The sequence below is a fragment of the Perognathus longimembris genome, chromosome 19, assembly GCF_023159225.1.
Source record: "Perognathus longimembris pacificus isolate PPM17 chromosome 19, ASM2315922v1, whole genome shotgun sequence".
NCBI lineage: Eukaryota > Metazoa > Chordata > Mammalia > Rodentia > Heteromyidae > Perognathus > Perognathus longimembris.
Window position 1 is genome coordinate 42,163,906 of NC_063179.1, and position 27,798 is coordinate 42,191,703.

Here is a 27,798-nt window from a genome sequence, read left to right on the forward strand (position 1 = left end):
AACAATAGTTCTGTAAGCTGCTGGTCTGGAGAGAAGGATGTGTCCCTTCTGGAGGTTCACAGAGTATAGAAGCTTGTGTGGTTCCCAAACCAGCATTTCCCAAGATGATCTGATCACAGGAACTTCAAAAGAAATCACAGCCTGTCTAATAACAGCCAATCAAGTTGTGGATCGTTTTTTGAGATGTATGGCTTAGATAACAGTCAAGTGAGCCACCACCCGTCTTATTAGTTACCAGAGCACCAGGTGAGTGAGAGGTAGCCTTGTACCTCGAGTGACTGGAAGCTGATAATTCCATAATAATTACTAGTCATTTACGCCCCCTCCCCGCACGAAACAACGGTATCAAGGATGTGCATTAAGTACTCGCCGAATCCTAAGAATTTCATACACACTTCCCTAGGTTATCCTCATACGACCCAAAAAGCAAATAAAATCACAAGTCCAGCCTTATAAATGGGGGCTCTCCAACATACAGGGGGGACCTCAAGTACTAGCTGCAGATCTCACAGCTACAGAATAACGTCATTCCCAAACCTTCTGTCTCCGTCCTGTGGCCAGCCTGCCATTCCCACTGTCCAATACTGATCAACTCCCATGTCATTCAAACCTCGCGGGTGCCAGTGGAGCCCCAATAAATGCCTGTGAGGGCCACTCCATCCCACACACGTGTCTTCACCTATTTCTGTTGAAACGTGGTTGCGGATGCCGTGCTCTGTTCTTTTTCTTTCTCCTCTTCCAATGACAAGGATCACCACATTGCCTGCCTTTCTCACACGAACCTGCCTGGTTTGATTGGGTTCTTGTTCATTCCGGACAAGAATTAATTAGCAGAAACCTAAGGCAGTTTTCAACTGTAGTGTTTTTTTGGTTTTGTTTTGTTTTTCTGGGTCAATGTTGACTCAGTCATTTAATCAGGCTCAATGTGAAACATGTTTTTTGGAATTTTCCAAGCTACACATCCTCAAAGTTTAGCCAATGGTCTCTCAAAAACAGCTCTGGGGGGGGGGGGGGTGGGACCCTTGAAGCACCATAATTTTGTTTGAGAAAATAAAGGCTTTGCCATAAGCCCTCTTATTTACAAAAAGAACTGAACTGAATTTAAAAAAATTTAATTCCCTTACTAAATCTCCTAAGTAGTCATCAGAAAACTAAATCTGACCAAAAGGTCTACAAATCTGTCTTCCTCCTTTATTTGATAAATATGAAGAGAAAATACTTTAACTTACTAGCAGCCACATTTGAAATTTCTTTGGGTCTATATTTCACCAGAAATCAAGGGCATTCCCACAATGACAACTCGTGCCTGCTGGGTTGGCGCTCTACCGCTTCAGTAGTGACTCCATCCCCGCTTTGTACTGATTATTTTGAAAATGAAGTCTCATGGACTTTTCTTCCCCAGACTGGCCTTAGACCATGATCTTCCCGATCTCAGCATCCTGAGTAGTTAGAATGACAGGTGTGAGCCACCAACTGAGTTTTAGTGTTCTTTGTTCCCAGCTCAAATGACTGAATACACACACACACACACACACACACACACACACACACACACTATGTAGGAAGCTGGGGAGCCCCCCCCCCGCCCCGTCCCCAGTATGACCATATTCTCAGGTACCTGTGGCTCAGGTCTACAACTGCCAAGAGAGATGTCAGCATGCAATTATATTTTCTTATATTGGAACCTGAATGTAAAATAGAGTGTGATTACCACACGCTGCCTAACAGACCATCACATCTTGGACAAAATGTTCATTATGCTTCTCCCCTCTCCAATCTGCATTCAGATGAAAAATAGTTTGCATATGCAAAACTTTGGAAGGATATTTTAGGGCACACTGGAGCAGAAGCATCTGAAAATATAAGATGAGCCCCCTCATATATCACTCATGCCAATCTGGACAAATGAACAAGAAATCAAAAGGAAGTACAACTTTTTGATGGCAAAAAATACTCATCAAGAGCCAGAAGTTTGACAGACTTGTTGGAAATAATACCTTTGAAACTTTCGTTTCTTTAAAGAGGGTTCAATTTTAATAAGATGCAAAGTATATTCTTGCTGTGAGAACATTCCAAAACCAGACTCTCAAGAAAATGGATAAAGACAAACAACCCAATCAACATAGATCCAAGGGTTTAGGCTCGTGGAATATTTTAATATTAAATAGCTCCATATTTACTGTGCTATAATTAGAAAATTTATATATACTACTGCTAAGTAGTCAACTGTAAGGGTATATCTAAAAGGACACAAATTACAAGCTGAAGATACTGAAGACGCAGATTCCACAAGCTTTGGCAACGTATGTGAAGCTCCTCTGACTTCGAATGCCACACTTCTCCATCTCCACCATCTGCCTCATGCAAATGTCAGTGCATTCCCGGGATGGAAACTGCCTCCTCTTTGAGGAGCTACCACAAAGAGTCATCAAAACTGCATCTTGCCATTAAGTATGGCTGCCCTGCTTTCAGGGGGAAAACACAAAGCCACACCTCCTTTCAGTAATCAGGAAGAATTTCCCAGTGTCTAACCTAGATGCAGAAGTCTTACAGACAGACTCCCATAATAAGCGCTAAGCAACAAGAGAAGCCATTTTTTGAGAGATGGGAACTTCAAAACACAGGACCCACAGGAAAGGACTGAGGTTTGTGGGGACACATTAGAAAACAGAATAGAAAACCACCTCCTTATTTGGAGGTTTGCAGGAAGAGATCTTGGAGCATTAAATTCCTGTTCTTTGTTTCTTGTGGATTTATGAGATGCATAGAAGGCAAAGACTTATTAGAGCTTTACAACACTCTGCATGATTAATTGATTGCAAATCACCGCACAGAGTGCCAAGATCACTGGTCGGAAGCAAGTCATTAAATAAAATTTTAAAACTCCGCCAATGCTTTGCTTGTAAATGTTTCTTCCAAAGCTTTACAGAATCAGTGCTTGAAAAAAAAATGTTTTAAGCCTCAATTCTGCTTTACAGAGAAGCAGAGTCTCCTGTGTTTCTGCTGGATGATTCAAATGCCTATATTTAATACAAGCATCCAGCATGTTATATGTTAGGAAGAAAGAACCGTAGTGCAGTGAAATTTGTGCAGAAAGCTATAGAAAAACGAGTCACCAAAAAAAAAAAAAAAAAAAAAAAACATTTCCAACAGTTTCACTGTGAAATTGTCCAGACAAAGGCTCAGGATCCCATCCTACATACTGTGAAATGATGGAATTCTACATTCTTTCCTTAGGTAAATCCTCAAGCATTGTTTCCAATTAAATTGAATTAATATCCAAAAAGAGAATGGATATTCTGGCCTCTTAGCCAAAGAAACTCAACAATGACTTATCATGACAAATTAACATCTCTACAGATTCAGAACTGAGGCTCAGGCTTACTGACTGACTGGCCAGAACAACTGCTTTTGAGAAGGGATGGGAAGGGATGGTTCCAAAGCAAAAGGATAGATTTCCAAAGATGCCACCACGATTGATTTTAAGACTGCTATAATAAAAGTGTGGCATTTGGAGCAACACTGTAAGGCTGACATGCAGAAGGTCCTGCCCGCGCCATTGGTTCATATTCCAGGGGTGTGTTTAACTAAACAAATACTAATTGTTTTACCTGGGGAAATACATTGGACTGTGAAATAGGATTTAGCAGAAGACACAAAGGGTTTAAGAAAATGTTTCACTGATACTGAGCTAGCCACCCATGCTTAATGTACTTTTGTTTCAGGTACTTTGTCTAAAATATCCTAGTGAATAGATAAACTGACTAATTGTTATTGATGCAACAATTACATGGTAAATTATGTATGTGTCCTCTCCCTAAAATGACAGCAATGGATTCATTTCTACAAGGTTAAGCTAACTTAAAGAATTTTATGGAAAACACATTTAAACATGTTTTCATTTGCTACACATGGCCATGTGGGAGCTATATGTACAATGTTCTAAATAGAAAAATAACCAATCTAAAGAAATACTCTCTAGAGTTGCACAGAAATTTTTATACTAAACTGATACATAGTACTGTAATCAGTAAAACCAAATTTGTCTCAACAGTGATAAGGAGAAAGAAATGTCTAGATTTCATTTCATAAATATTTATCAGATATATTATAAGCTAAACAATAAGCTTGGTGCTTGTGATAAAGACATTAATAAAGGAGACACATGTAATATTCTACCCCTATGAAACTTACTCTCTAGCAAGGCAAACAGACATGACATAAATGATTGCATATGCAATTACTTCAAATTACTAGTGCTAATACGAGTTGCTTCCTGGTAATTCTGAAACATAATTTTTTTTTATCAGTTTACCCAAGGACTAATCAAAATGAATGATTTCAGGTTAACCAAAGAGGGTAAAATTGTAAACCAGAATAGAATTTTAAATTGAAAGTAGAAGTGATTTATGCCAAAATATTCCTGTTGGCTGCTTATGACATTTTTCTTTCTTGTAGGAGGGTCTGCTCAGGGAACAGAAGTATTAGTAGACGATTCTTTTCTAGGGGTACATTTATCTGATGCACCAACAGGAGGTCCATAGATGTGAATGGCCTTTATTCCGAACTGAATGTTCAGTCTTGTGGTCTAAATGCCCTACATTTGGGTGCTCACATTTGATTTGGAAAATGTGGTTAGTTGACGAAACGTGTTTTAGCAAGAGAAAAACAAAGGAAAGCAAAACACTGCTTTGGAAACTGTGTGCATGGGACAATTCTAGTGATACACAAACATCTCCTAGAAGACCAATACAGGCAGTTACCCCTTTAATTGTAACACAGTTCCATCTTAAGTAAAATTTTCCCCACGTTCCTGTGATCTTATCACATTTAAAGCTATTGACTTACCAATGGCTTTCAGGAGACATTTTTACTTCACAGCAGGCTACTTCTGAATCAAAATGGCAAGGAATTTTGTCCAGAACACAGGAAGGAAGGATCCTCAGAACATGCTAAACCCAATGAACACTTCCTTCCCTTTTATACGGACAAAGATTTTAGGAATCACATAGAACTATGAGCCAGAGTCGGGGTTTGAACAGAGGCCTTCGAGCACCAAGCCCAGTACTGTAAGTCAGCAAGGTAGAGACATGTGTCAGCCGTGGAACTTCAAAATCACCCAAGGAGAATGTTAGCTACGCAAATTTACAGGCTTCCCCAAACTCTAATTCAAATCACAACTATGAACAGAGAGGAATGTGTTTTCTTTTTGGTTGCATACTTCGAGAAACCCTGATACATAGCTGGCTATGATAACAAAGGTTCTAGCAACAAATCCATCCAAATATGTTTTACCGAGCCTCAGACTGGCCCTCCAAAACATGATCACAGTATCTAGGGCATAGGAGTTGGAGGAAAGGGCTTTCCAGGTTTTAAATCACTGGCTACAAAAATCAGCTTGTAGGCTAGGCAAACTATAGTCAGTTGTTGTTATAAATAAATAAAGTTTTCTCAAAACAAAGCTCAGTACATTCATTATATATTATCTGTGGCTATATTGATTTGTTGACGCACTATAACAAAGAAATGATTGTGCACCCCAAAATGAAATTGTTTACTGGATGATCTTTTTAAGAAAAAGTTGCTTCTTCCTGAACCAAATGTTCATATTCTTAGGCAAATATAAAACAGCTGAACAGCCCACATGTTCAGCAAGCCCTAAACATGGAATCTTAGTGGTTGGTTGGGTGGAAGGAGGGAAGATTCTGATAGGGAAGGGCTGTGCTTCCTTCACTGATACATTAGGTAATCGCTCCACAAGACACTGATGAGAGCATGCTCTACCCTTTGGGTATATTTGATACCTCAATGATTCAGATAACTTCCCTCTCAAGTTTGACTCATAATCACTTTGAGAATAAAGTCTCACCCTTCTAGAGACATCAAACATATGGCCTAATGGAGGGGGGGTGGTGTGAGAGTGTGTGTGTGTGTGTGTGTGTGTGTGTGTGTGTGTGTGCGTGTGTGTTCATTGTTTTAAAGCTAAGGACAACCCAAGGCCAAGCCTAACCTCTGGAATCATTCATACTAAGTGGATTCCCACTTCAGCAGCTTGTCCACTCCAAATGGAAAGCCAGGGCCGGGCGGGATGAGCGGGCAGCCACATGGCTGCCTGGCTGGCTGCCTCTGAATCCACCCACCTGCTGGTTTCGCTCTCCCGCTGTGCTGGTCTACATGTGCTAAGGCAGCATGGCGCAGGCCCAACTGGCTCACACAGCCAACCTGCCCCCAGAGAATATACAATCAGGAAGTTGGCAGAAAGTGCTCGCGGCTCACCAGGCTCTGGGAGTGAATGTTACGTTTCCTTTTCCTGGTACAAAATCCGCAAAAGGCTAAAATCAGTCAGCTAAAACCAAGCCTTTGAGCCCTATTTGTTATATTTTGGACATGGTTACCAAGAGCAAGCAATACTGGGACTTCCTTTAAAATATCTGCACTGATAGATAGGATTCGAGAAGACATCTAGAACTGTCCAATGACTTCTCAGGTTGGACTTCTTCAAATGTCTATAGAAATAACTGAGTAATAATTTGATGCGATGTGAATGTTCTCGACCCTTCAGTTTGGTGTCATATACACAATCAAAGCACAGATATTTAATATCCTCCCGTCCTATAGAGTTCAAAATTGCAAAGGTCTAGTCTAGAAAACACAGTTTAAATCTCTTATTTAGGCACTGTAAGTAGGAAATGAACTTATGGATTTGATACCTTCTGCCTTAAATCCAGGAGCACACGAGCCTACAGAGTCAAAATTTTCTGCCTTGATTTCTCTGTGTTGCCATTGACTTGCTAACACCGATGCCTATGTCTACAAACATACATATTATCACAATTTGAATATTGTTATTTTTAAGTTCAATTCACTACCCTAATGAAGTTTAAAAAATGTAAACAAATCTAGATAAATCATATTTCAACTTTGGTCCATTAAAAAAAATCAAAGCTTTCATAACCCACCTATCACAGGAGGAAAATAATCATTTGAACTGTATCTCCTAACTTTCACGTATGAAGTCCTACATGCCAGTACTTCAGAATACTATTGGAGATAGAGTCTTTAAAGAAATAAAGGCGCAAAGAAGGTCATCAGCATAGCCTTTAATGCAACAGAGATGGTGAGGCAAGAGACAGGCAGAAAGGGAAGACCATGCAGAGAACAGGGAGAAGACAGTTAGTTACCTGCAGGCCAAGAGACCTTGGGGTTGGAGGCATGGCTCAGGGGGTAGAGCACCAACCTTTGAACGAAAGCATCAGGTATCGAGTTCAAATTCCAGTCTTGGGGCAAGAAGGTGGGGGGCTCAGAAAGCCAGCTTGCCAACGCCTGATCTCAGACCTCCAGCCTGAGAATTCCAAAGGAGTAACTTTCTGTTGCTTAGCCCCCTGGTTTGAAGTGCTTGCTTTGGCAACCCTAGCAAAATTATATGATCTCTCTTCAAATGCCCCTTTGTCACTGAAGTTTATGGTGTCTAACACCAATTACAGTTTTGTGGGAAATTGCCTGAAGGTCTTTGGCAAAGCTACTTCCCACCAGATTATACAAATAAGGTGCCAATGTTTTTAAAACATTGAAAATGACCATATTCTTACTGCTTAAAGACTTTTATTTAAATATTAACTATTGCATCAATTTTCATATGGAAAATTTCTATGTAAAAGAACACTGTTGTTGAAAGTTTAACACAGCTGTCAATATTTATTTTAAAAAAGACATTACCAAGACCAGATACTCTACATTTTGCTAGGCACCAAATGTTTCTTTAGAACCCTAACAATATAGTTGCTATTTTTCTCCATATCTGCATGATCGGTATAGAAATTTTGGCTCAATTTAACATTTACAGAATGCATAGAAAAAAGTGAAAATAATACCTTAACTATATTGAAGAGAATTTTTAAGGCAAATCTGCAAGCATAGTACTAAAATGTGGATAAATATATACAGTATCTGAAAGGACAGACTAAGAAAATACTATAAAATGTTTAATTATTTAAAAAGGCAAACAACAGAAACTAGTAGATGTCTTTGATATATGGTTTGAGAGATTTTAAAGCTAGGAGACAAGAATCACAAGAATAAAAAGGTTTTGCATTTTTTCTTTTAGCAATAGAATTGAATATTCCATAGGGCCAATTACATAGAAAATTTCCCCTCAGAGAAATTATTGCTTAAAGAAATTCAGTGTGTATGTGTGTGTGTATGTGTGTGTGTGTGTGTGTGAGAGAGAGAGAGAGAGGGAGGGAGGGAGGGAGGGAGGGAGGGAGGGAGAGAGGGAGGGAGAGAGTTCTTAGCTGTTGTCTCTCAGAAGAGAGGAGGAAAAAAATCCTGAATCAACCATTTCTTCCACCACAAATAAATCAAATGCGAGTTGGGATTTACTAGTCAAACATAAAATAACTTTGTTCCTGAAATAACTTCTAAAAGTAGAAAGTAAACCACCTTTCTGTGGTGATACAGGATTTGCACTCTGGCCCTCAAGCTTGAGAGGCAGGTATTCTATGTCATCGGCCACGCCCTATCCTTTTCCTGCTTTAGTTATTTTTCAAATAGGGTCTTTCTTTCTACCCAGGCCATCCTAGATCACATTCCCACTGCTTATTCTTCCCGTGCAGCAGAATAAGAAGTAAATACCACAGCATCCAGCTTTCAGCCTCCTGACCATTTTGGCCTGGGCTGACCTCCAATGGGGAACCTCCCAATCCCAGCCTCCTGAACAGCTAGGTTTATAGGTGTGAACCACTGCACCCGGCGCTCAGAGTAAACTTCTTTAAAGGGAGACCTTAAAAAGTATTTACAAATAAGATGAGGTTATTATTAGACATTAGAGAAGCAAAATATTCTTAAGAAAATGTCCCTGGTGGGGACCAAGAGACGCTAAAGGATTGGATATCAGAAGATGCTCAGGCCCCATGCAAGAGTTGGCCACAACTCAAAAACATTTAGAAATAGTTTCCAAATATTCAAAAGGGAAGTTGCGGGGGTGAATAAACAAAAACAAAGCCCTGGCCCTTAAACATGAACATACTGCCAGGCATTAAACAATGGCTTATTATCCAACTTCTGTTAAAAAATACAACTTGACATAGCTCTTAGGAATAACTTAATTTTTAATGCAATGATTGGAGAGAATGAGCTCCAGAGTCAGTCCTCAGGGTTCAATACCTAGTTCTTCCACTCGCGAGCTGTGAGGCCCTGAACAAATTGTCTAAGCTTTTTGGATCCCAGTTTTCTCTTCTGGGAGGTAAAACCAGAACCAGAGCCAGCTACTGGGGGCTCAGGCCTGTCATCCTAGCTGCTCAGGAGGCTGAGATGGGAGGATCGCAGTTCAAAGCCAGTCCGGAGAGGAAAGTCTAATAGATTCTTATCTCTAACCACTAAAAAATTGGACAGGAAGGCGGGGCTCAAGTGGTAGAACACCAGCTTTGAGCATAAAAACTAAAGAACAGTACCCAGGCCCTAAGTCCTTCAAGCCCCTGGACCAGCATAAAAACAAGCAAACAAACAAACAAAATGGAACCACTTCCGTGGGTTATAGTACTAAGTGAGTTTCTCCATGTACAGTGTGAGCACGTGACTGTAGTAATGTAAGTTACTCATGGTACTGGTGGTGCTATCAGAAAGCCACCCAGTCAAACCACAAAGAATGCATAAACTAGCAAGATCAGTTTGAAAACTCTAACGGAACATCTAATCTAGGCGGCTTCTAAACACATCTGCAGGGTTCATTTACATATAATTCTTTTCCATCCACCTTCCTGGTCTAGAAATTCACATTCCACTGATCTGAGCTGGGTCCACACACTGAGCCGGAACAGACAAGACAGCAAAACCACTTGTTCAGGTCTTGCCTGAAACTGCTTACCTTAAAGCCTAACAAAAAGCATCTGAATATACATTTAATTTAAAAGAAGCATCTAAATATACGTTTAATTTTTTTAAAAAAAAAACCTACTAGCCTAAGAATGGGGATGTGTTCAAGTGGTAGAGCACTTGCCTAGCAAGCACAAGTTCCTGTCAATAAATAAAAACATTTTAACTAGCAGTCTAGAACATCCCAGGCAAATGGACGCAGAATCTTTTGAGCCAGGAACACCCTCAACAGCAGTCACTGATGATGACGCAAAGACTGAGCCGCGAAACGCAAAAGAGCAGGCCCCTCTGCTCTGGCCTTGATTTCCCCTCCTGTCCCCCATGTGCAGAACAGAGTCTGGATAAGACCCCCAGCAACAGCAGGTGGTAAGAGCAGAAAGCTCCAGAGTCCTTTCCACATGTTTACCAGTCCCTGAGCACCGCTGAGGAAAACGCACTACATTTTCACTCTACTTCTCTATCACCTCCTAGTCTCTCCGACATTTTTTCTCTCCTCCAGAAATTGCTTACCATGCTTAAGTAAACAAGCATAAATAGGATTTCTAGCTACTTGCAAACCTCCCGCGTTTAACAAAGCACACAGCATTTCTGATCTAATCCCTACTTATCCACACCAGAGTATTTTGGAGAGATTTAGGCCAACGCCTGGGTCAATGTCCTGAATGTCCTTGGCCTACAGGACATAGAAATTCTTAAGCATAAGTCCATTTTCTCTGCATTTCTCTTGGCTCTACTCAGCTCTTTACATGTAGATAAAATGGTTTTGTATATAATCACTGTTTATTTCCTTAGTACATTTTCTATCTATGTACTGCATGTAAGCTGCCAAATGTTTAAAAGCTTTCTACTTTGAAGCACAAGGCAAAAGGAAAAGATGGAAGACACACAAAAAAAGAAGAGACATACTTCGTTTAAACAAAAGCCCAATGTGGTTTAACTCAAACTGAGTTTTTGAACTATCAAAGCCAGCATGCAAAACCACACTGATAAAAACCCAGAAAGCACTGCAAATAGCAAATTCGTGAATCAACACAGCAAAGCAATATGTGCCCAGAAAAAGCATTCTGAAATGTGGTCTCTGCAGCATTAAACTGCAAGCTAATATTTTTAAAGGGGAGTGTTTTCTAAATGTTGCTGAATCTTTTACTTTTAAATTTATATTTAATTTGTGGGAGGGGGGGTGTACGTATATTAGGACTGGAACTCAAGGCCTGGGGACTGTCCCTTCTATTTTTGATGCTCAAGGCTGGCATTCTACCACTCGAACCACAGCTCCACTCCCTGCTTTTTTGGTGAGTAACTGAAGATAAGAGTCTCACAAATTTTTCTGGCTGGGCTGGCTTTGAACTGTGAGCCTCAGATCTCAGATTCTTTTGCATCCAGGATGCCAGGCAAGCTCTTCTGGTGCCCAGTTCATCCTTGATTTCTTTTAAACCCCAACTATTGCATGGCATTTCCCCCTTTTTTTTAAAAATCTAAACAACATTTGAAATGACTCTTAACACTTAACCATCCAATTCTTTTTAGATGTTAAAAAAAAGTCACAGCAGTGGCTAGTGGTATAAAGAATTAGCCACTAGTGAGAATTCATACCTTCTGTATCTTCAATAAATCAACTTACAAGCTGTGTCAGACTATTACCCCCTAATTGGAAAAAGCCGAATACCTTCAAAACTTTGTATTGTAGAAAAAGTATCCTCCCAACTGACAAACTAAGAATATATCTGAAGCACTGACATAAATCTCTGCCTAGTTCTAAAGATCTTTATACTACTGCTTGTTTTATGTTTCTGAAACATGTTGCTGTCAGTGATTTATTTCCTGTGCATGTGGTCAGCCATTTGTTTATTCTATTGCATACCATCTGTTTTTCGGTAGAGAGGTTTCAAGTTCTTCTCATTCCCTACTTCATGTCCCACAGAAAACAACTTATAATGGACATAGATTTAAATCATTTGGATTCATGTGGAGTTGGAAACTTGAGCTGCCTTTCCTTTATATTTGGCAAACGCTTTAATGGGATTAGCAAATCATGTTATTATGAGGTACTTATAGAGAAACAACACCTTTTTTCTCTTTTTTTTTTTTTACAATGACAAATGATGTTAACCATTTCATTTTGGGGTGTTTAATAGCAGAACAAAAGATTTCATCAACATTATAGGAAATTGCCACAAATAGATAATAAAGTCTGACCACAAATCCTGTCCATACCTCTTCTTTCTGACAGCCAGTGATGAAATAGATCAGGGTATAGGGGGAATCCCACAGTATGGAAACAAATAGCAAGCTGTTTCACTTTTAGGAGGACATCATGTAGCCCCCAGGCCTGAAAACCCTGGTGGTTTCTTAAAGTACGGTGTTCTCGTTCCCTACGTCCTATACCCATAGCTGTGCTTACTTAGAAGTGAAGGGAGTCCCCAACAACCCCCAAAGAATAGTTTCTGCCATAACCCTGGTTCATCCTCTGGAGGACCAATTTACTCTCATTCTAGGGCTCACGTTGACTCATTCTACCAAAGAGCCTACCATTCAGAGAAACAACTTGTCTTGGGCACACGGAGGACGGGTGAAGTGTCAATTACCATTGCTAGAGGAGTCCTCGCTGATTCCGTGGAGTGGGGGTATCTGGTAAGAGGCTCCAGCGGCTGGCCACAGTACATGGTTGACATCTGAAAGCTGAGATACATCCGTCTTCGGGGCTACTTGGCTGTCACTAGTCCTTACCAAATAGGAATGGAGGTTGCTGGGGGCGTGAGGGGCATCCTCGTAGATACCAGAAGGATTCGGTTTATCGAAAGCGTTAAGTGACACTTGCACTAAAGCTTCGTTGATGAAGAACGTGCTTTCAGGAGACAAACTCTCGGATCGATTAAGTTCCACGACCTGTATAGAGAAATACAGAGAAAGAGTGGGCAGACACGGTCATGACACACCGCGTACGCAGGCGGACACGACAGCAGGGAACGTGAGGGGCTGGGCGGCGCGTGGAGAGATGGGGAAGAATGACGCGATTGAGCAAGACACGCTGTACACACAAGCTGACAAGTCGAATCGAAACCCCTTTGTGAAACTTAAAAGATAATGGAAATTGCAAAAAGAGGAAAAAAAAAACAGAAAAAGTACAATACCTGCTCAAATTTCAAAAAAGTATTTCTCCCACAGGCCTGAAAACCCCTGACATCATGATAAAGGTTTTAGTAAGCATGAGGCCAAGAAGAATTTTACCACTTATTCTCTCTTGCCATCCCCTTTTAACACAAATGAGAACCCCAAATTTCAATTCACTTTGTACCACATAGCTTAAAAAAAAATAGTGTTGTATGCTATTAAAGTGTTTCCGCTTTGTTTTAATCAAAACAAGCAGCATTTCCACTTTTGCTAAATAAAAAAGTTGAAAATATATCCATATGTACATGAGGAGTTTGCAGTAAATGTAACAGTGCACTTGAAAGAAAAATCAGATGCAACATAAGCTCTTCTCGTAAGCTTATTAACTTTTACAACTTTATGCACTCTCAATAAAAAGCACACATGTGATACACACCATGCAGAAAAACTGAGACAAACAGAACTGCCAAACATGGCTAGAGGATGCAGAAGGATCTAGAAAGTTCTGGAAGATTCTGAAGTAATAATACAGTCATTAACTAGTAAAAGTCATGTTAACAAATATTCAGTGAAACAAATTTGAAATTTATAATTGCCAATTCTGAAAGAATAAGCTTAGCAGGAGAACTTTTATATTTTCTCAACTTGGTATTATATATTAATAGCGAATTGATCTTACAAAAAGCATATGTTTCATGGGACGCAATAGAGTGTCCTTACTCTATCCTGTAAGCGTGGACTGTGTATCAAGATGCGCTGTATACAAGAATAGGTATGTTAAATGAAAACCCCCTTGTACACAGAATTGACGCTAACTTTTAAAAACTGAGTTCATATATGCTGCCCTTCATATACAAGGGAAACAACAGGCTCACGGCAAAGGCTAAGAGCAAACTTACCCTGACCTTACTGGGTCTCCCTGTTCCTTACTCGGGCAAAAGTATCTTGAAGTACAATGGCCCGATAGGACTTCTAGGCTTTACATGTTCCATACTTTTAAATAATGATGATGATCACCATCGTTGTCCGTGTGTGTGGTGTGTGGTGTGTGCAGTGTGTGGTGTGTGGTGTGTGGTGTAGTGTGGTGTGTGATGTGTGGTCTGTAGTGTGTAGTGTGTGGTGTGTAGTGTGTGGTGTGTGTGGTGTGGTGTGGTGTGTGGTGTGTAGTGTGTGGTGTGTGTGGTGTGTAGTGTGTGGTGTGTGGTGTGTGCAGTGTGTGGTCTGTAGTGTGTGGTGTGTGTCTCTAGTGTGTAGTGTGTGGTGTGTAGTGTGTGGTGTGTGTGTGTGGTGTGGTGTGTGGTGTGTGGTCTGTAGTGTGCGGTGTGTAGTGTGTGGTGTGTAGTGTGTGGTGTGTGTGGTGTATGGTGTGTGTGGTGTGTGGTGTGTGTGGTGTGTGTGGTGTGTAGTGTGTGGTGTGTGGTCTCTAGTGTGCGGTGTGTGGTGTGTGGTCTGTAGTGTGTGGTGTGTGTCTCTAGTGTGTAGTGTGTGGTGTGTAGTGTGTGGTGTGTGTGTGTGGTGTGGTGTGTGGTGTGTGGTCTGTAGTGTGCGCTGTGTAGTGTGTGGTGTGTAGTGTGTGGTGTGTGTGGTGTATGGTGTGTGGTGTGTGGTGTGTGGTGTGGTGTGGTGTGTGGTGTGTGGTCTGTAGTGTGTAGTGTGTGGTGTGTAGTGTGTGGTGTGTGTGGTGTGTGGTGTGTGCAGTGTGTGGTCTGTAGTGTGTGGTGTGTGTCTCTAGTGTGTAGTGTGTGGTGTGTAGTGTGTGGTGTGTGTGGTGTGGTGTGGTGTGTGGTGTGTGGTCTCTAGTGTGTGGTGTGGTGTGTGGTGTGTGGTGTGTGTGGTGTGTGTGGTGTATGGTATGTGGTGTGTGCAGTGTGTGGTGTGGTGTGGTGTGTGGTGTGTGGTCTGTAGTGTGTAGTGTGTGGTGTGTAGTGTGTGGTGTGTGTGGTGTATGGTGTGTGTGGTGTGTGGTGTGTGTGGTGTGTGTGGTGTGTAGTGTGTGGTGTGTGGTCTCTAGTGTGCGGTGTGTGGTGTGTGGTCTGTAGTGTGTGGTGTGTGTCTCTAGTGTGTAGTGTGTGGTGTGTAGTGTGTGGTGTGTGTGTGGTGTGGTGTGTGGTGTGTGGTCTGTAGTGTGCGGTGTGTAGTGTGTGGTGTGTAGTGTGTGGTGTGTGTGGTGTATGGTGTGTGGTGTGTGGTGTGTGGTGTGGTGTGGTGTGTGGTGTGTGGTCTGTAGTGTGTAGTGTGTGGTGTGTAGTGTGTGGTGTGTGTGGTGTGTGGTGTGTGCAGTGTGTGGTCTGTAGTGTGTGGTGTGTGTCTCTAGTGTGTAGTGTGTGGTGTGTAGTGTGTGGTGTGTGTGTGGTGTGGTGTGTGGTGTGTGGTCTGTAGTGTGCGGTGTGTAGTGTGTGGTGTGTAGTGTGTGGTGTGTGTGGTGTATGGTGTGTGGTGTGTGGTGTGTGGTGTGGTGTGGTGTGTGGTGTGTGGTCTGTAGTGTGTAGTGTGTGGTGTGTAGTGTGTGGTGTGTGTGGTGTGTGGTGTGTGCAGTGTGTGGTCTGTAGTGTGTGGTGTGTGTCTCTAGTGTGTAGTGTGTGGTGTGTAGTGTGTGGTGTGTGTGGTGTGGTGTGGTGTGTGGTGTGTGGTCTCTAGTGTGTGGTGTGGTGTGTGGTGTGCGGTGTGTGGTCTCTAGTGTGTGGTGTGTGCAGTGTGTGGTGTGTGGTGTATGGTCTGTAGTGTGTGGTGTGTGTCTCTAGTGTGTAGTGTGTGTCTGTAGTGTGTGGTGTGCGGTGTGTGTCTCTAGTGTGTAGTGTGTGTCTGTAGTGTGTGGTGTGCGGTGTGTGTGGTGTGTGGTGTGTAGTGTGCGGTGTGTGCGCGCGCGTTACCGGGTCTTGGAGTCTGGGTCCAGGGCCCCTTAGCTTTGTCACTGGAGGCCGGCGCTCTCCCCGTGAACCCCGCCTGCCGTGCGGCTCTTTGGGGTGCGTGGGAAATGGATGTGTCCAGGCGGCTTCCCGCCGCGTCCTCGCGGGTCTCGGGGCCCCTCGCTCGCTCGCACCGACCGCGGGAGGGAGCCCGGAGCCCGGGGGCGCCTGCTCTCCAGCGCGCCGCGTCTCCTCGGAGCGCCCCCAGCGCTCGGCCCCCTGCAAACCCGGCTGAGCCCCACACTGCAGGGGCGGGGTGGGGAGGGGTGGGGGGACCCTACCTGCGGGCCCCCGGGGGGGAAGGCGGCGGGGAGGCTGCTCTGCCGGCCGTGGCCGTGGCCGTGCCGGGCGCGCATCCGCTCGCGCTCGCGCTCCACGCGCCGCTGGCCCTGGCGCAGCTGCTCCAGGCTCTGCTGGTGCTCCCGGCGCTGGTGCTCCAGCTCCCCGCGGCCCCGCCGCAGCTGCTCCTCCTGCGCCCGGCAGGCCCGCTCGCGCTCCGCCAGCCGGCCGGCCCGGGCCTCCTGCTCGCGCTGCTGCTGCTCGCAGGCCCGGTGCCAGCGCCGCCGCTCCCGCTGGAACCGGCCCTGCAGGGCGGGCAGCCCGGCCAGCTCCTCGCGCTGCCGCTCCGCGCCGCCGCAGGGCCGCTCCCGCTCCTGCAGGACCAGCCGGTGCAGCTCGATGTGGCTGTCCTGGATGGTCAGGGCAGCCTGGGAGGAGAAGGGAGGGCGGGTGAGTCCATCCAGGCCCGTGCCAGGATGGGGATCCGAACCCCCCACCGCCGCCCAGGCCATGGATCCGAACCCCTTACCACCACCGCCGCCCAGGCCATGGATCCGAACCCCTTACCACCACCGACGCCCAGGCCATGGATCCGAACCCCTTACCACCGCCGCCCAGGCCATGGATCCGAACCCCCCACCACCAGCCAGGCCATGGATCCGAACCCCTTACCACCGCCACCACCCAGGCCATGGATCCGAACCCCACCACCGCCGCCCAGGCCATGGATGCGAACCCCCCACCGCCGCCCAGGCCATGGATCCGAACCCCACCACCACCACCAGCCAGACCATGGATCCGAACCCCACCACCGCCGCCCAGGCCATGGATGCGAACCCCCCACCGCCGCCCAGGCCATGGATCCGAACCCCCCACCACCGCCGCCCAGGCCATGGATCCGAACCCCCCACCACCGCCCAGGCCATGGATCCGAACCCCCCACCACCTCCCAGGCCATGGATCCGAACCCCACCACCACCGCCCAGGCCATGGATCCGAACCCCCCACCACCTCCCAGGCCATGGGCTAAGTCTGGGAGACCTCAGAAAGAGGACGAGGTCTAGAACAGGCACGTCATTGGGTCTTGTAAACTGATGCACTGAGGTCTCGCTCAGAAGACATATTTAAAGGCTATGCCACAACCACTGGCTAATCTGCAACGTGGCCTGTACAGAAACCTTAGGGGGCAGGGCCCTACTGGGTGCTCACTGAGGTCATGCCCTGGAAGGGAATATTGGCACCCCGCCAGACCCTCCTTCCTCCTCCTCCTCCCTCTCTCTCCTACCACCTCTGCTCTCATGCCCGTCCTGGGGCTTGAACTCAGGGACCGAATGCCGTCCCTGAGCTTCTTTGTGCTCAAGGCTAGCGCTCTACCACTTGAGCCGCAATATCACTTCCAACTTTTTCCAAGTAGTTGACTGGAGAGAAGAGTCCCACAGACTTTCCTGCTCTGGCTAGCTTTGAACCATGATCCGCAGATCTCAGTCTGATGAGTAGCGAGGATTACAGTGGTGAGTCACAACACCCAGCTCCTCTCTCTCTCTCTCTCTCTCTCTCTCTCTCTCTCTCTCTCTCTCTCTCCCGCACCATGAGGTGCCCAGCTCCTCTCTCTATCTCCGCACCATGAGGTGCCCAGCTCCTCTCTCTATCTCCGCACCATGAGGTGCCCAGCTCCTCTCTCTATCTCCGCACCATGAGGTGCCCAGCTCTGCTCAATCCTCACTTCCTCTCAGAACAGAAAGTTCTGCCTTGCCGCAGCCCAGTAGGCCGGGGCCGAGTGAGCATGGTCTGAAACCTCCGAAATCACAGGCCAGAATGAACTGTCCCCTCCTTTAAACTGTCTCAGGCGACCTGTCACCGAGAAGGGATGTTTACCCTGCTAGAAGACCGTTTACCTTTAAAGAATGCCTTTACTGGACCATTTTTTCTTCCACATTCCGCCCTTTTTCCCAGTCTTTGAAAGCACAATTCTGATATTTCAAAAAGAATTATCTACACTTCCCGGTGTTGTGTCTTAGAAGTCCAGACAGAGAGAAGGAATGATGCACAGAATCATCCTTTGCATTTAAGAGGGATTGGTTCCAGCCCTCTGCCTGGGACTAGTATTTGCATATCTTCTCATGTACTATAATTATCTGTACATTACTCAGAATCCCTAATACAATACCTATACATCACTTCATGTACCTAGATTCAGTGGGGTACTTAGGAGGGAGTAAGCAAGAAGTAAATTCAGGTTTTGCTCTTTGGAACTTTCTGGAATCCCCTTAGCCCATACTTTCTATCCAAGGCTGATGGAATCCAAGGATGCATAGCTATAGAGGATAGATTGCAGTCTCCCGTCCCCCGTTTCTTAGAAACATGATTGGTTGATATGTCTTCTAAGTAAGAACTTAGTACACCAATTTACAAGACTCTGAGTTCCTATTCTAGATCTCATTCTCTTTCTGAGGTCTCCCAGTCGATAATTCCAAGTAATTTAAGATCCTATATAAACTTGGTAGTATCCTTTATTTGAGTCTCAAATGAGAAATTACTTGGACCTACATATGTTGCGTTCATAAAGACATAAAAATAAAAGCCAGCTAGCTGGAGACTTTTGGTAAATACATTTTTATAACATAATGCCAGAGAATATCAGTTCATGCTACATTTTTTTGTAGCTCTGAAAGTGGGCAAAGCTCATCTCTTTACTGTTAAAGTCTTTGTGTTATAGCAGTAAGGTCATGCATCAAAAAATAAGCTGAAATTCATTTGTTTAATAGATTGCTAGCAGGAGGCTGGAATGATTAAAGGAAAAGAGATACTCTAAATCCCAGAGGACATTACCAAACAGATTAAAAAAAAACATTTTGAGTTACAGTATCTGCCTGTTAAAAGTTTGGCAATATCACAGGAAATAACTTCCAAAATTGGGAAAGATGCCACAACCCCCCCCCCCACCAAATCTCTATGAATACCCTTGAAAGCTTTTAATTTTAAAAGTTCCCATTTAATGTACAAAGAAATACAGAAGGGAAAAATTGAAAATGGACACATACTGGGTATGTGTGTATGTTTTGACTCAGTATAAGAAATCATTACTCTCCTAGGGATAAATTCACATTTTTCCTTCCTATGAGTTTTTTCAACTGTCCACATAACAAATGCTGGGCAGACAGGGATCTGACCATTAGTTCTTTGTTAAATCAGCAGTTTCCTAGGTTTCTGAAAGTTAAAGAACTAAGATACATTTTAAACTCATAGTTGCTTTGGAATAAGCCTTGAAATGTATTTGCTGTGGCCTTTTGAAATAAAATTCATATCTTAAAATTTGAAAATTAATTTTAAAATTCATTTCAGTATTTAGTTAAGGGCTTTTAGGTGTCATTACTACGATAAAAATGATCTTCATTGAGAGTAAGTACTATTCTCCTGACATATGAAATAATCAGCACATACTAACTAACAAAGCACGCAGGACTCCGCTGGCCTAGCAGAAAGAATTACATAATGCATGATTAATTCCAGGAAATCCCAAGGACACCAGTGTTGCAAAACAAATAAAAGTTCAATATTTTACTATTAGCAATAACTGTCTTTTAATGACTGCAGTTTCAATAACTCAGTGTGGCCATGAACACTTCTTTATATCTATGTGACATCTGAGACACAATCATCCTCTTCTCTGCTACAGAAGTGGAAACCTAAGCTTGGACACTTTAAGGTTACATTTAAACTTAGGATAGAGAACTGTCCCTACCCACCCACCCACCCCCCCTTTTTTTTTACCAGTCCTAGGGCATGGACTCAGGGCCTGCGCACTGTCCCTGGCTTCTTTTGCTCAAGGCTAGCACTCCACCTCTACCACTTCTGGCTTTTTCTGTTTATGTGGTGCTGAGGAATTGAACCCAGGGCTTGATACATGCAAAGCAAGCACTCTACCACTAGGCCATATCCCCAGCCCAACTGTACATTTTTATACTCAAATCATACCCCCTTCTCAGTTGATATCTAAAGTAAAGGTTACTTTTTTTTGCATGAGAAACTAATCTATAGGAGCATGCATCCCAGATCAGCATGTCTGATGTAAGATACTGAAGGTATTCCCACCTGACTATGACCAAGACAAAGTGTTTACCATCACCACTACTAATCAGCACAATTTCAGTTGTTCTAGCCAAAGCGATAAGCCAAGAAAACTAAATTGTTGCATTGTGCAAAAGAAAAATAGCTTCAGTACCATTATTTTGAATTTAAAAAAATTCTACCTGGAAAGATCTCAACTAATCAATGAAAAGATTATTAAAACAAAAGATGACGTTTACAGAGTTGGCCAGGCACAAAACAAATGCATTGAAATCAATTCCCTTAGGTCACCAACAGCCACTAAGGAGACATTTTGATGTACATTTGGTACCTGGCTGGGGGTAGCTGTTAAGCAGCTAGTGACTAACCCAAATTTGTAGACGATAAAAGTGATTCTAGAAAAAGTGCCCATCTTCTCTAATTTAATTCAGAAATACGATTCCCTACGGTTTTGGTAGAAGACAAGAATCTTGGTAGAAAAACCTGAGCATATGTAAGAGAAAACTGGTAAGAAGAGACTAGCATTGTCATATATTTCACTCTAAGCCAAAGTTTCAACTGTAAGTAGCAGTGATACAATGTCAAGGACAATTAAGTTCTAGTTGCTCAGGAACAACAGCTGGCACGTGATCAGGAGAACACAAAACAAGGTCTTGATATCATTGAAATATGAAACCATAAATCGCAACATGACTTTATATTTTTTGGGGAGAACTTTACACTTAATTTCTTTTTCACAGTCACAAGGTATAAAATATGAAGTATGAATGAATAACATATTCATGAAGGAGAAACTTTAGTCTCACTAGTAATCAAAGAAGTACAAATTAAAATAATCAGATATCTTGATCCTTATTCAAATTGGAGATGAGTGAACTAGAAGGCTGGTTGAATTATTTTAGCGGTGTTTATAACAACCTTAAAAACATCATTCCGGTATGTTGTCTTAAGGAAATATTGAGATACAATCAAAATATATGCAACATTTTGTGCTATTAACAATAGGAAATAGCCACTGTTGGCTCATGCCTGTAATCCTAGCTACTCCGGAAGCTGAGATCTGAACGTTGTGGTTCCAAGTCAGACTGAGCAAAAAAGTCCATGAGAGTCTTAGCTCCAAAAATGGCACTGTGGCTCAAGGGGTAGAGTGCTAGCCTTGAACGAAAGAAGCTCAGGGACAGTGTCTAGGCTCAAGTTCAAGCTGCAAGCAGGACCAGCATGCAAACACACACACACACACACACACACACACACACACACACACACTGCAAATAAATAAGGGATCAGACAAGTTCCATGGACTAGATGCAATAATAGTTGGTTCCATGGAAATGTCTGTGTTGCCTAAGAATAACATAAAACAATCTAAAATCTGGAATGAGATACTCTCTAACACAGTAGTTGTAATTCTCAGGAGAGAATCACAAATCACTTTACTTGTATTCCCAATTTTTTTTCTCCAGTATCAGCAAATGAAAGTGTTGTGGCATTGAGCCTGTTCCTTCTGTGTGAGCTGAGGGGTCTCAAGCCCCCCGAATCCTCAATGCCAGCACTTAGGTTTTCCTCTGGTTTTCCCTGAAAGATAATAAGTCCCTCAATGGTCCATTTGCCTTTGTGGACTCAGCCCTCCACACAGGACCCAGCCCAGAGAAAACACTTGACGAATGCAGAGAGAAGAACGAACCGGTGCATGGAAGGACATGGGAATTATTTTAACAGCTCTTATGGCCACCTGGGAAAGTGCAAAAAAAAAAAAAAAAAAAAGGGCTAGGTGTGAATTTTAAGTTTTCACCAGAAAATCTGAAGTCATGCTGCAGTCACCTAAGAGTTTCATTGTAATCATCAAGTCAGAGCATAGTCAATCATCACAATTTCTTAAAGATATGAACTGTTTTATGGTTTCTGAGAAGAATGGCATACAATTCAGTAGAGGTGTCGCCTCATGATTGCGAAACCAGGTGAATGAAGTCTGACTCCTCTGGCTGGCTGGGCGCCCCTCAGTGAACTGGCATTCTTCAAAGGTCATTCAGTACCTCTCTCATGTCCTAATTTCTAAGGTCTGGGAATCATCAGGCAGAATTTCATGAAGAGATAACATTCGCAAGGTCAAAGATTAGAGGAGGGTTATTACCTGAAGGCTGTATAAGAGACGCGTTAAATTCTGTATAGCTTGTATAATCTGAAAAATAAGATCGTACGTGTCAAGTTCTCGATACCGCTTGCATTAGCTACAAATTGAGAATGGATGCTGACGCAAGTAAGTGTGCATGGCTCACCTCTGACTGAGAAGACCCTGGGAAACTTCTCTCTTCACCCTACAGTGCATGAAAACAAAACACGATGGATGCCCACTCTCCTTCTGAAAAGTCGCACTGCAGTTATCCTAAACTGTGAGCCTGCCTCTACCCAGAAAGACAATCTTTGGCGAATTAAACACTCATTTCATAGTGGAAACCTCCCTCCCCCTCCCCCCGTGCAAATATGGGTGCAGGGCCATTTGTACCCAACCGTCCCTTAAAGCAATGAGCAGCAGCAGTGAGGAAGTCCTGCAAAAACAAAGGAGCAATGAAGACCCTAGATGGAGTTCCCTTTCCTCAGGCTGTCTTCTGGGTCGGGCTGACCCGAAGGCCAGATTTGGAACCTGGAGAATATCATACCAGGCCTCTAGATCCTGCTCTGTCAGTGTTTGAGACTCATTACGTCCAAATAGCCAGTGTCTGGGTAAAGAAACCAGACCCGGAAGCCGCTCAAGGGGAAGCACTAAGCTAGTTTCCTCCAGATCCTTGCTCAGTTAGAGTTCAGCAGACCCGAGCAAAGGCCATGAAGGAGGCCGCAGGAGACCATCTGCTCCTTGGGGAGGGCGTGTGGCCCTCATGCTTAGCTTCTCTCACGTCATAAGGGATGGTGAGAGCTTCCAGTTTCCAGAGTTGCACTCAACATTTGTTTGTTCATTTACAATGGCTTCTCTCACTACCACATAAACCAGTGAGTAGCAGACTGTATCCGTGGATTCAGTGTTACATCAAGACCTAAGCATGGTGCCTGCATGTAACGGACATACAACAAAAGAGTGGCTAGACACTGAATTCAACTGCACTCTATTCAGTAAATAAGCACTTACTCTAGGCTCCATTGTCTGTGCAGCAGGAGGGCATCGGGCCCCAAGAGCCCATAGTCTCCTTTTGTCTGCCTTTGGTCTGCTTGAGCAGACGTCATTGTAAGAAGGCACAGTAACTCTCAGGTAACTTCCTACTTGTTGCTAAACGCATTAGTTCAGGCTGGTTGGTGATAACTTAGCCAGATCTCCTCTTCCCTCATACTGCCAATTAAAATGTTCATTACTGCTGAGAGCCAGTGGCTCGTGCTTATAATCCTAGCTGCCTAGGAGGCTGAGACCTAAGGATTGTGTTTTGAAGCCAGCCCAGGCAGGAAAGTCCATGAGTTTCTTCTCTTTAATTATGCACAAAAAAAAAAAGCCAGAAGTGGAGGTGTGGCTCAAGTGGTAGATTACTAACCTTGATCACAAAAGCAAAAGGACTGTGCTAAGGCCCTGAGTTCAAGTCTCAGGACTAGCACCAAATTAATAATAACAATAATTCATTATTAAGCAGTTCCTCTAATAAGGAAAGGACAAAGGCTGTAAAAAGAAGAGGAAAAGTTTCAATGAATTATATCGGTGCCCAGCCCTAAGCAAGACTAAGAACTCCTGTTCTGTTGAGTTTCTAGAGTTCTTTCCTGGCTCTGTCCAGGCAAGAATGGGTTCTTATCCATTGCTTTTGCAGTAGAATACACAGTAGAAGATTTTCATATTCTATAAAAATTAGACAAACAAGTTGGTATTGTGCTACACATAGGTACTTAGGCTCAAGAACCACTAAGTTTGAAATGTCAGGGGGAAAAAGTTACTAACTTTTTAATGGAGTTGGCCTGCCACCTGGTGGTTCCTGTGCATAATTGCAGTTGGTGATTTACACTGGATTTCTGCCCTTTGGTTATAGGTTTTGTTTTGTTGTGGCTATTATTATTGTTGTTATTATTACTGTTGTCGTTTAATTTGTTTTACTCTTACCTTATTGGGGAAGACCACTACATACTTTTTAAAAGTTTTGTTTCAAGTGACCTTTCCATATATCTGTTTGTTTAGTTTCTCAAAATGCCTTATGAAGGACGAAATTTTCTGGATAGGTTCCAAAAGGGAACCTGGATATTTAGTGTCACTTCATGGGTGGCCTCAAACATGGGGTGGGGGACAGCACAGCATTACATTGAACTATGCCTGGCAGCTCTCCTTCCTCTCTCCCCCTGCCTCCCTCCAATTGCATGAGAGCTACTCACTTCAGCACATAAAGCTGCCATCTTTGCTCAAAAGGATGAGAAGGAACATTTTAAGGCAAATACATGAGCATGCTTCCAATCAGAATAAGTAAATAAGAGATGATGTTCCTATCATGTTCATTTGGGCCTACGAAACCTTAAAATGAACATTAAATCACAGCTGGCGTCTCTGATTTTTTCTTTTAAATGCAGACTTGGTTTCTCTGTTCGAGGCAGTACACATAACAGATCTTCTACGTCTACAGCAAGTCAAACAAGCAAGAGCATCAGAGCCACCTGGCCGTAAGTAAAGCTTGTCTGTATGAATTTGAGGTCTGCCAAGAAGTCAGTGGGATGTGGGTAGTGTCGGGAAGACAGTTGGAAGAGTGACGAGAAGGTCAAGGAAGACAAAAGCAGCAAGATAATCTCAGAGTAGACATTATTTCAGCTCCATTTGCCCCATCTGGTGGCATAGGACCCGGAAGCCCACAGCCAACTTCTCCAGCAGCCGCTTCCAGACGCAGAAGGGAAGCCCGGGGGTCAGAGGGCACACATGCACACGTGAGAGTTTTCAACCTCCTTTTTTTTTTTTTGTCTGCTTAATAACGTTTCAATACCCACACACATATGATATAGGAAGAATAAGAACATGTAGAGGAGAAATGAATTAGGAATTGTAAATATGAGTGTTTAAACCAATCGAGAACAATTCGGCAAAGTACTTCCTGGTGGGGCAGGGATATTTTGTAACACGGAAAAGGCAACTGGTGCTGTTTACCTTCTCCCCTGCACCTGAGAGCGCCAAGTCCATCACCACGCCCTGGATCCCGGGATCCGGATCCCAACAGCTGCTTTCTTCCATCCCTCCTGGGACCAGCGCTGGATGCACGCCATTGAGGACAGAAACAGAAAGGAGAGCATCAAACACCAGCCAGCTGACCCAGTTCCTCTTACACGGCTAACGACGCACACTTAAAGAAGAATCATCGCACAATATACGTTGTGAATGTTCCAAAGGAGGCCCTAAAGCGAAGCCCGGGTCCCTGCCCATATGGAACTTACATGCTAATAAGATACTCAACCACAAGCAGCACTGTGAACCATTCATCTTTTTATGGTTGCTCGTTGCTCGCACAGCTGTGTCACCGTGCTGTTTCTGGTATGGAAGGGGTAGAGGCTATCCCTCACAGTCCCTGAATAGGAACCCCTCCTGGGGAAGGTGAAATTTAAAACAGGTGTGGTTGAACCAAGAGCAAGGTCTCCTGGCAGACCCGGGTCTGTAAAAGGCTCCGTGGAGGCCAGCGTAGGAGTGGCGGCCGATAAACAAGGTTGAGATGAAAGGTCCAAAGGCAAGCGGGGCAGGCGTCTTTCACCAGGGCTGCAAGGGACTCGCACTTTATGGTTTCATGGTCACACAGACTGAGACTCTAGCGCAGCGTCCTGTGCTTTCCAAATGGTGGGGTTCGTTTGGTTTCTTTTTTCTCTCACACTTCTCAGGCTTTAAATTCACAAACATTGTAAATACTGTATGCTGAGTCTATGAAAACACTAAAACTAGCCCAGAAATGTTTTAAAGTAACAATTACACATTTCTCTTCATATTAATTCTCTATTGGCAAGATTTGATTTCTTTACCCATGGGAACTTGACTCCATTTTCAGTTATGCTTACCTTGCGCTAGACTTTCCAAGCCCTTCTACACAATGGAACAATGTCTAACCAGGACTCCAGTGAAAAAGATACTTGCTCTGTGATACTGTTTTCATATTTTCTTTAATTTGGCATCACCTTGGAACTTTATTTCTAACCAAGATAGTAGTGCCTTTCCTCTTCGTTTAACTACTTTACATGATATTGTGTCCAAGCAGGACAACATTTATTCCCTGATAGGGAAGGGACAATCTGTATTGACTTTTCTGTCACTGGAAGAATGGCTCCATTATTGGGGACCACTCTAGCTCTTTAAAGAGAGATGTCGAAGGGATATCCAAGGAATGAACCCACCTCTCTTTTTCTCCACACTCCCTCAGAGAGAGCGGGTTGATTAGCCATGGAAAGCAGCCTGTGCCGAGCCAGACAGAGGCAGGAGACTGAGGCCGAGAGCTGGTTCCTGCTCGGCAGATTCAATTTCACGATGGCAAGGGGATGCCCAGTGCGCGGAGCAGGCCGGCAGTGGCCGACCACCAGCCACTTCATCAAGTCTAAGGAGAACTCAACTCCGAGGGAGCCGCTTGGCCTCTGACCCTCACACTGACACGAGTGGGCTATGGAAGGACCCGGTCCTCGAAGTCAGTCATTGAGAACTGACCCATTCAGTTGTGGGTCTTCCTTTAGGGATAACCCTTTATTATTAACTTTATAGAGGGTCAAATTCTAATAACGCCGTGCTCTAATCCAGCACAGAAGGAAGAGACCCTGTCAGCTGATGGTCAGACTGCCATCGGATCCCAAGTCACGCGAGCTAGGGAGGCAGGCGGGGGACTCTTGACGGGCCGGCCTGAGGGAATGAAGGCCCGGGCTCCCAATCCGAGCAGCTGCAGAGCAACGCAGTCTCTCCAGCTGTCCCCAGGGGAAGGCAGAACGCAGCAGATCCCTACATGTATTTTTAGACGGAACTTCCTCAATGGCATAATGAGGTTCTTCTTTTAAAAGGAAATCACCCAGGGCAGTACAACTCCCCTGATGAATCTGGGCTGTGTTAAAATGAAAAACATATGTGCACATGCCAAAAATAGAAGCCCAGGATTAGATCTAGCAGAGCTCAAGAGGGGAGAATAATGATTGGTGCCTATAAAAAAAATGTATAGAATTAAAAAGCGATACTGCCTTTTATGTATCTTACTTAACCAAGGGATGCTGTCAATGACACCGCAAAGCAATTGAGCCTCCAATCTCTAGCTATTAAAGATATTCTAATCACATTGTATATAATTGCTTTTGGAAGTAATATCTTTCCACCTACACATAATGAAACATATATTCCTTAAGCCCTTATGTTAGTGTCCTTTACATGATTTGACTTAAAATTACACATATTACACACACATATTACCTAAACCAATTCTTTAGATTCTACTTTTCTGTACTTAAAATATAATGACAGCTGCACACTCCTGTAAACCCAGCACCAGGGAAGATGGGGAAGGAGGGTCTGTGAGTTCAAGGCCAGGCTAAGCTATATAACACCCTGTTTCAAAAAAAAAAAGAAAGAAAGCAAACAACTGGAATGGTGTTTTAATAAATAATTTCT

General features: G+C 43.7%; 1 protein-coding gene and 1 long non-coding RNA gene across 3 annotated transcripts in view; one reads left to right on the forward strand and one right to left on the reverse strand.

Annotated features, from left to right (window-relative positions):
• The window catches only part of Arhgef28 (Rho guanine nucleotide exchange factor 28), a 216,730-nt gene that overhangs the window by 19,816 nt on the left and 169,116 nt on the right, over window positions 1-27,798 (reverse strand). For both annotated transcript variants that reach the window (XM_048368428.1, XM_048368429.1), the window contains 5 exons: window positions 25,327-25,427; window positions 22,511-22,549; window positions 22,366-22,413; window positions 16,169-16,594; window positions 12,456-12,756 (listed from right to left, as the gene is read on the reverse strand). In XM_048368428.1, the coding sequence (XP_048224385.1) occupies window positions 12,456-12,756; window positions 16,169-16,594; window positions 22,366-22,413; window positions 22,511-22,549; window positions 25,327-25,427 (915 nt within the window). The remainder of the gene's footprint in view (window positions 1-12,455; window positions 12,757-16,168; window positions 16,595-22,365; window positions 22,414-22,510; window positions 22,550-25,326; window positions 25,428-27,798) is intronic.
• On the forward strand, window positions 1,029-21,970 carry LOC125367734. Its single transcript, XR_007214137.1, has 3 exons — window positions 1,029-1,040; window positions 1,479-1,483; window positions 21,698-21,970. It is a non-coding gene; the product is annotated as an uncharacterized LOC125367734 (long non-coding RNA).